General features: G+C 61.2%; 1 protein-coding gene across 3 annotated transcripts; it reads right to left on the bottom strand.

Annotated features, from left to right (window-relative positions):
• Positions 1 to 1,885: 1,885 nt before the first annotated feature.
• Positions 1,886 to 6,913, bottom strand: Enpp7 (ectonucleotide pyrophosphatase/phosphodiesterase 7). Of its 3 annotated transcripts, none has more exons than XM_010618536.2 (6): positions 6,566 to 6,912; positions 6,148 to 6,293; positions 4,525 to 5,148; positions 3,822 to 4,041; positions 3,612 to 3,709; positions 1,886 to 2,178 (listed from the first exon to the last, which is right to left on the bottom strand). In XM_010618536.2, the coding sequence occupies exons 1-5, from the start codon at positions 6,813 to 6,815 to the stop codon at positions 3,627 to 3,629; spliced, it is 1,323 nt and encodes a 440-aa protein (XP_010616838.1). In that variant the 5' UTR covers positions 6,816 to 6,912; the 3' UTR covers positions 1,886 to 2,178; positions 3,612 to 3,626. The 3 variants fall into 3 exon arrangements, with proteins under 3 accessions (XP_010616838.1, XP_010616837.1, XP_010616839.1); XM_010618535.2 differs by having other exon boundaries at positions 1,886 to 2,063; positions 6,566 to 6,909; XM_010618537.2 differs by lacking the exons at positions 1,886 to 2,178; positions 3,612 to 3,709 and having other exon boundaries at positions 3,828 to 3,994; positions 6,566 to 6,913.
• Positions 6,914 to 8,237: the final 1,324 nt, after the last annotated feature.

Here is an 8,237-nt window from a genome sequence, read left to right as displayed (position 1 = left end):
GGAGCCGGCCGAGTGACGCCGGAGGCTGTGCGGCACCGGCTCCCAGTCACCCCCCATGCGGAAAGTTCATGGAGTGCAGGCCGGTGGGCAGCCAGGCGCACGCATCCGGAGGGCCAAGCGCCTGTCCGGGCAGCCTCGGTGCTCAGCCCAGGGCCAGGAACCCCCTCCCCGAGGCACCCAAATAAGACCTGGTCCCGGAAGTCCTAGATCCCGAACCTACGGGCACCCACTTGCGTTCCATCTGAAACCTCGAGCAAACTCTATCCTTCCCTCCCCCAGGGCCAGCGCAGCGCGGGTGCTGTTGTAAGGGAGGAGGGAGAAGCGGCAAGGAGGGATAGGAGTTTCAGGATCCTCTCACTGCACACTTTATTTCCTTATTTATTTTTTGAGACAGGATCTCCCCATGGCCTTGAACTCTCGGTGATCCTCCTGCTTCAGCTTCCCAAGTGCCAGGATAACAGGCGTCCAGCCTACGCCTGGGTTCTCCCTGTGCACTTTAGAAACTGCTTCAAAAAGGCTTCATAGGGTGCGGAGGAGCCCAAGAGCGCCGCCTCCTGGTGACAGTGTGCAGTGCCAGCTCTGACGGAGCAGGACCGCCTGACAAGAGGGCTTTCTGCTCCTCCAACACCCTGCCTGCAGCGCAGCAACTGCTGTGGTCCTGGGCGTCGTTCCCGCAGCTCTGGACTGGCCGCGGTCGGGTGTGGATGACACCGGAGTGTCGGCGTCAGCGCCCTGTGGCTGCAGAGCGCAGGGCTTGGCTGTTTAGCTCCGGTTTTCCCTGGGGGCTGTTTCAGGTGGGCTGATGGCGAAGTGCGCTTTGTACAGTAGTGCCAGGGTAGGCGCTCGGGCAGGGCACCCGGGACACGCAGTGCGTCTCCGCCGGGCCTGGGCCTGGGGAAGTCGGGCTCTGGCCGGGGCGGGCGTGGAGGGAAGGTGTCCCAGCAGCTTCCGGGCTGAGCTGGCGGGTTGGGAGGGGGGCAGGCGGTGTGAGATCCCTTGACTCTTTCGTCCTGTCCACCAGCTAGCTGTGTTTAGTCAACAGTTTTCTTTAAATCAACGCATTCTTAGTTACTGAAGTTAATTTTAAAAGGAAAAAACATTTAAGACAGATGTAAATGGTAAATCAGTAACAGCAACTAAATATTGAAAGGGGTCATAAAAATAGAAGGCATCTGGGTGTGGTAGCCCACACCTGTAGTCCCAGCACTCTGGGAGGCTGAGGCAGGAGGATCGCCAGTTCTAGCCCAGTCTGGGTAATTTAATGACTTAGCCAGACCCTGTCTCAAAAAAAAAAAAAAAAAATTGTGTGTGTGTGTGTTTGTTAGGGACGGGGGATGTAGCTCAATGCCGTGGGTTCGATTCCCAGTACTGAAAAATGAAAAGTACCCTGGCCCACTCCCTAGAGAGCAGACTGGTGAGGCTGCTACACAGACATGGGCTCTGAACTAGGTCTTTTCTCTTTTGAGGTTGTGTGGACCTCCGGTGCTGCTGACCCTCCCCCATGGTGACAGAGACTACTCCTCGGGCCAGGAGGACCCCAGCCGGCGTGGCCAGCAGGTGTCCTTCCTGGTGACTTTTTGGGCTAGTGGGTTTCGGCCCACGTGCAGGTGTACTGTGTTTGTCAAGGAATGAATTAGCAATTTCTTCCGTGTTGGGGGGAGTATCAGGCAGTCAGGACGGCCGCAGTGTTTGGAGACCCCCCCTCATGTGGCTACTGCAACTTTTTAGCGTCTGTGCGGTGGTGCTGCAGCTGGTCCTTTATTCTGTGGGTGCAGTGTGCTGGGCAGCCCCCCATGGGTGAATGTGGCAGGTCCAGAGCTTGAGGCAGGAGCCAGTGCCTGGGGTCCTGGTGTGGGGACCCCAGTGCTGATTTCCGGGGTGGATCTTTTCGGAGGGGCTGAGGATGTGTGAGTAGGCCTGTCGCTGTGGAGTGTGAACCTGGCGGGCACTGGGCTGGCCAGGCCCGGGCCGATGCAGCAGGGGACAGAGCACACGGGTGTGGTTGCCGATGAAGTCCCTTGGAGTGCAGGCGACCGTGGTGGCAGGGGCCTGGCTCAGGCTTCCTGGAAGACAGGGGTCAGCTTCGAGGGAGGGGCAGGCTGGTGAGGAGCAGAGGCAGGGAGACTGGGAAACGGTCAGACAGGGCATGGCTCGTCCCTGGAAACTCCCGATGGCCTGCTGGATGGAGGCACAGGGGGGCTCAGGACCTTCTCCGGGCTGGGGGGGACCTCAGAGGGAGGAGGACCCCATACTCCCCTGCAGGTCCTCCGCAGTGTCCAGACTCTGTCAGTGACAGCCAAGGGCTGCCCTGTAGTGCCACCTCCCTTTCGGTAGAGCCTCAGGCTCTGCCTTTGGGGAAGAACCTGGCAGCATGTGGCAGCTCTGGCCTCGAATGCGTCCAGCTGGGCAGGGGCCTGTCCTGGGGATGCTATGACCGCAGCTCTTAGCAGCGTGGCTTCTGTGTGTCACTTCCCTCAGGGCAGTTTGGTGGCTTCGTGTTGGCAGCTACAAACCGGCCACAGTGGGAGAATTCGCACCTCGGGAATGGTGAGCCCCTGCCAGAGTGTTCTGGAGAAGGGGGTCCGTCCCCAAGCCCCCTGGGAAGGTTTGGGGCGCCTGTGGCTTGCCGCTCGCTGCTCGCCTCCCCTTCTGTGAAGTCCCGTGCTCCCTCTGCTGAGCCCACCTCCTGGTTGGCGGGGAGGGCAGAGGGGTGGCGCTGTGAACCCCAGTGCTGTGCCAAGACCAAAGCAGGACCTGGGTTTCTGGCCTTACCCCTCCCCGGCATCTTCAGGTCTTCACAGCGGCTCCGCCTGCCCTGGGTCCCAGCCTCAGGCTATCCTGTATTTGTACTTTCTCCTCACCCCTGCACTTGTCTCTCCACAAGCTGAGAGTTAGGGCCTCCTGAAGGTGTCCTCAGTCTGTCCTCTGTGTCACCTCCACTCCTGCCACCAGAGTGTTCTGCTTGGACCTCTGCAGTGACCACCTAACTGGCTGCCACCTGCTCCCATTTCTGTGGTCCTGCCTAGCACCAGGGTGTTCAGGTGACCAGCTACCCCCGGCCATGTTGTGTCCCACAGAGTGTCTTCCGGGGCTTCTGCTGCATGTGGAGGGGGCCTCAGCGGGCCATGCACGTCACCTGGTACCCTTCTCACCTGCTGACACCTGCCTCTGTCTCTCCAGAAGCAGGCAGACCCTCAGGGCTCTTGCCTAGAGGCTGCCCCCACCCTTGGGCTGGGTGTGACTGTCTCCTCCTCACTCAGCTCCTACCCCAAGTCCACTGGGTGTGGGTTCCCTCTCTTCCTGTCCATGCTGACCCTGTCTCTAGGGTGGGGCCTGGTCCCTCTTGTTCACTGTGTCTTCAAGCCCAGACCCCAGCCTGGCTCTGAGCAGGCTCCTGTCTGCAGGACTTGAGGGATGCCTGCCTTTCTCTGCCTCGGCCCAGACCTGTCACAGAGAAGTAAGGTGGCCCACCAGCTCCAGCAGCTCCCCTGCTGAGGGAGCACAGGGTACCCTGGAGGAGGAGGGGCTGCAGCTGTCCTGCTGCCCAGGTACACTGTGGGGATGTCAGGCTGGGGAGCATGGTCCCACCATCCCTCCTTCCAGCCTCTGACCTCAACTGGGGAACTTTAGGCCACCTTGACCAGAAGAATCAGGGCTCCCAGCAGCGCCGTCACCCGGTGGAGCTGCCTGCGTGGCAGGAGAACAGACCCTGTAGGAAGCCAGGGGTCTGGTGAGGGAGACAGACGGCACCACACCGATCTCCACCAGGCCCCTGGAGCACAGCACACCCCATGCACACACTGGGCGGGCACCTCCCTCACCTGACCGGAGCATGGGCCGCAGGGTGTCGGGGTGCCCGTCGTTGGCCTCAGGCACGATGCCCAGTAGCTGGCACAGGAGCTCATACACATGGATGCTCTCGAAGGGCTCCACCTCCAGGCCCGCCTTGAAGCTGGGGCCCACAGCCCGGAAGATGGTCTTCATGTCCATGACTCTGTGGTCAAAGCCATGCTCACCTTGGTTGAACTGGACACTTACTCTCTAGGGGCAGTGCCAAGAGTCCACGGGTCAGGGCCCCAGAGCCCCTTCCCCTTCCCCAACAGAATTGCCTGTGGATTCCCACCCACGTGGGTCGAGAGGCTCTGAGCCTCAGTTTCTCTGAATTTCAGGACCCCCAAAGACAGAGACTTGGTGAACAGCTGCTGAAAAGAGGCGACCTTAGTACGTGGCAGGGTTGCCTGGGGCTAGGCTGGGCCTCTGGGCTGCAGCTGAGGGTGACTCCCTTCCCATCTGCCCCACCCACCTGGTCTCTGCTTCCTGCTCAGCACCCCTGGTCCCTGTGGCCTGTGTCCCCTCTGCAGCTGGAGCCCCTCTTCACCTCAGTACACACGCGCATGTGTACTCCCGTCGCACAGGGATCGGCCTTTGGCAGCTGACACTCCTCAGACTGGGGGCTAGCAAGAAACGGGGCTGCCTTCTGTAGGAGTGGGAGGAGCCCCGGCCCTGGGCGCCCAGCAGACGTACCCCGTGGATGACATAGCCTGGATCGCTGTGCATGAGCAGGGGCGTGATCCTGGGGTTGTCGGCGTAGTGGAAGGCCGTGGGGAACTCCTTCCGGTAGACGTGCAGCCTGGGGTGGGCGTCCTTGAGCACCCCGTACACCTTCTCCAGCAGCCCCTCCTTGGGAATCAGCATCCCATTGGGCCCGTAGTCCAGGAGCTCGAACTCGATGTCCCGGAAGGTGAAGTTGGGGAACTTGTGGAACTCCACCAGGTCGCTGGCCCCCTTGTGGACGGTCGTCATGCCGTGGTCAGACGTGATGATCAGGTTGAGGCGGCCGGTGAGGCCGTGGCGCTCGATGCTGTCGCGGAGGTAGCCCACAGTCCGGTCCACCTGCCGCACCATCTCCTTCCGCTCCGGGGACTCGGGGCCATACCTGTGGCCGGTGGAGTCTGGCTCCCCGAAGTAGAGGGTGACCAGAGCCAGATCCTCCTCGGTCAGCCACTTCATCACGGTGTGCACGTTCGCCCTCCACTCCTGCTCGTCTTTGTAGTTGTGGGCGATGCCTTCCTTCCGGCTCAGCGTCACGGCCTCTCCTTGGTAGGTGACATTGCCGCCGGGGTAGAAGAAGGAGCCTGTCTTCAAGCCCTGCAGAGGCAAACTGGCCTTGAGGCCGCGGTCTCCCTGCCCGCTCGGCACCCACTCACCTCCCCTGCCCGCTGCGGCTGTGTCCCCCTCAGCTCTGCTCTTGTCTGTGGCCCTGACGCTTTTTATTTTCTAAAGTAGCCCTTGTCTCCCATTATCTGGGCCAGAACCAATTTACGCATGAGATAAAAATGCCCAGCGCACTGGAGCGCTCAGTGACGTGATGGACGCAGGGGCCTCAGCTCGCCACGTCTCATCATCCTTGTGGCTCTGGGTCCCTCTCTTCAGGCCAAGCTGCCCAGAGAGCCCTCCCTGGTGACCGCAGCTGGCCTGCCCTGCCGGACCCTCATCTCGGCAAGCGTCTGTCTGGCCCCCGCCCTGGCCTCCATCTTCCCGTAGACCCACTGCTGCTTGCTTTGTGACCCTCCTGTCCTCACCGGTCTGGCCCTGCCCGTCTTTCCTGCGGGTGGAGTGCCATGGACTGCCCAGTTCCCTGCTTCAGCTTTCTGGCCTTGGCCTTGGGGAGGAGGCAGGAGCTCAGGGGGCCCGGGGGCCATGTGGGCTTGGCCTGAAGTCTCCCATTTGCCCCGGCCCACCGGAAGGCTCTGGAGCACTGCAGATCCGGGGCTCTGGCTGGACACCACTGCCCAGCTCCTGGTTGGGCGGGAGGGGTGGCTGCTTCAGTGCTGACTGTCACGTGCAGCCTCAGTGATCTCCCCCAGCGACTCTGTCCCCCCAGGGCTGAAGGGCCCAGGGGCAGGCCATCCCTCCCTTGGGGACAGCAGAGCGATGCCCTGTGATCTCAGGGCACCAGAGAGGACCAGACAGGGCTAAGGCCGTGACCCGAGCCTGTCCTCGGCCCCAGCCCCTCCCTCCGGCCTCTGTTTACCCCTTCTCTGCTGGGGTGCCAGGAGCCTGGGGCTCCGAACTCTTAGAGGTCACGGCCTCGGGGTGCCCAGGGCCCTGTCGCCTCTTGGTGTCCCCCTGTCAGAAGCGCCTGACCTGCCTCTGGGCGGTAATCCAGATGGGCACGCTGCCGTTGTCCCACCAGCTCTGGATGCCGAGTGTGGTGTAGTAGGGCAGCTTCACCTTGGTGGTGACATTGTAGAACATGTTGTGGACGACCCCATGGTTCTCCACGTATTTGCCTGAGGGAGGAGGAGGCGGCAGGGTGGGGAAGTGGGCCAGGACCCATACCGGCCGCCCCAGAGGCCCTGGGCCTGTTACCCTGCTCCGGGACGCTGTTTAATGTGGCCCCTGGGTGTTTTATTCGCCCTCCATCGATGCCACCGACAGCCTTGTCACTGTGGGGCCCTTCGTAGAGCGAGGCCTGTGACCTTTGTCCCCGGGGCCCCTGGGCAGGGCTCTAGGTCCTCACTGCGGCTCCTGCTGGCCCTCCCCACCAGAGGCTGGCACTCACCAGTGACCAGCGTGAAGTGGCAGGGGCTGGTCAGGGTGACAAAGGCCGGGGTCATGTAGCGAGCTTTCACCCCAGCTTGAGCCATGGCGTCCAGGTTGGGGGTGTCCACGTCCCGGTCATAGTCCCAGCGGAAGCCATCAAAGGACACGAGGAGCAGCTTATTCGGGGGGCCCTGAGTATGGACGGGAGCCCCAGCCCCTGCAGCCAGAAGGGCGGCCAGAGTCAGCGCGAGGACGTCCGAGCGTGCCATGACAGACTGTCTGAAGAAGCGGATTCACAGGGCAGCCCGTGCCAGGAGGAGGGCAAAGTCCCAGGGTCAGGTGGGTGCCTTGTCCTGTGCACCCTCGGGGATGGGGCGGTGCCCAGAAGGACAGGCCTGGCTGCAGAGTCAGTGCATGAACTCCTGCGTCATCAGAGTCCGCTGGGCTCCTCCCCACTCCATTCTCACCTGCCCCCAGGGAGGATGGGACCAAGAGCCCAGGACACAGCAGGGGGCACATTCCACTCAGAAGCAGTGCCTTCCCGGCCCAGGCCCAGGCCCAGGGGGGGATGCCCCAGCTCTCACTGACCCTGGGGATCTAGGGGAACAGGGGGACCTTCTCCTAGGAGGCCTTTGGGGCTTCTGGCCTCCCGGTGGGGCCTGAGAGGTAGGTTACCCCTGTCCACGTGGAACCCAGCCTAGAACCCTCTTCCTCCCCTTGCTCTGTAAGGGCTCCTAGGAGGGGGTGAGCCAGACAGGACCATGGCCCAGACCAGGGTGGTGGGTGTAGGATGATGGATAGGGATGGATTTGAGGTGGATTCTGTAGGTTTTGATAAAGGACTTGTTGCTGGATTTCATGGGGCTAGAAGTGGGGGGATTAAGTCATAATTTAAAATAATTTTTTGGGGGGAATACAAGTTCTCAATATGTAGTTCAGACTGGCCTGGAACTCCTCCTGCCTCAGCCTCCCAAATTCTGGACTTGATTTTAGTCAAAAGGCCAAGAAGCGATTAGCCTCCCAAATTCTGGGATTACGGGCCTGTGCTGCCACACCCAGATCAAAAATTTAAATCTTGAACTGCAAACATGACAACAGCTGCCCGCCTCCCTTTTGCCTTCTGAGGCAGCAGTCACCAGGTGGTCACTACTGCATTTGTGTGACCTCACAGACGCGATGAGCAGCCTGTACCGAGGTAAAGCCAACGTTGTGTGGCCCGGGTACTGTAGGGTGCAGATTCTGGCCCCCGCTTCCAGGCCTATGGAAACACATTCCTCAGGGAAGAATTTGTGTTTGGCACCCAGCTTGGCAACGCTGCCCTCCCTGAAGGTCGTGAGCCGTGTGATGGCTGACCACGCCACAGAGGGAGTGTTGAAGTGACACCCTAGGTTACTTGTGTGGGCTGAGCACACTTGGACCCATGTGCAGGAAAACTGCAGGCTGCTTGGGACAGCACGGGGGCGCTCCGTGGTCACTGGCTCCTGCGAGCCTCTAACAATCACGCGAGACCTACAGGATGAGCTGATCCTGGGAAACGAAGGACAGACAGGAAGTGAAGGAGTATCCAGGGCTGGGAGGGAGTGGGGTCACCCAGGAACCCGCGGATCGTCAATGGGTCTGGGTTTTAAACTGGGCAGAGATGGCAAGTTGTCTACAACAACCACTCTTCGTGGCAAGATGGCTGCCAGAAGG

The sequence above is a fragment of the Fukomys damarensis genome, unplaced genomic scaffold, assembly GCF_012274545.1.
Source record: "Fukomys damarensis isolate Sample0158 unplaced genomic scaffold, DMR_v1.0_HiC HiC_scaffold_23, whole genome shotgun sequence".
Lineage (NCBI taxonomy): Eukaryota > Metazoa > Chordata > Mammalia > Rodentia > Bathyergidae > Fukomys > Fukomys damarensis.
The sequence above is the reverse complement of the archived record's forward strand: the minus strand, read 5'-3'. Positions and strand labels throughout refer to the sequence as shown.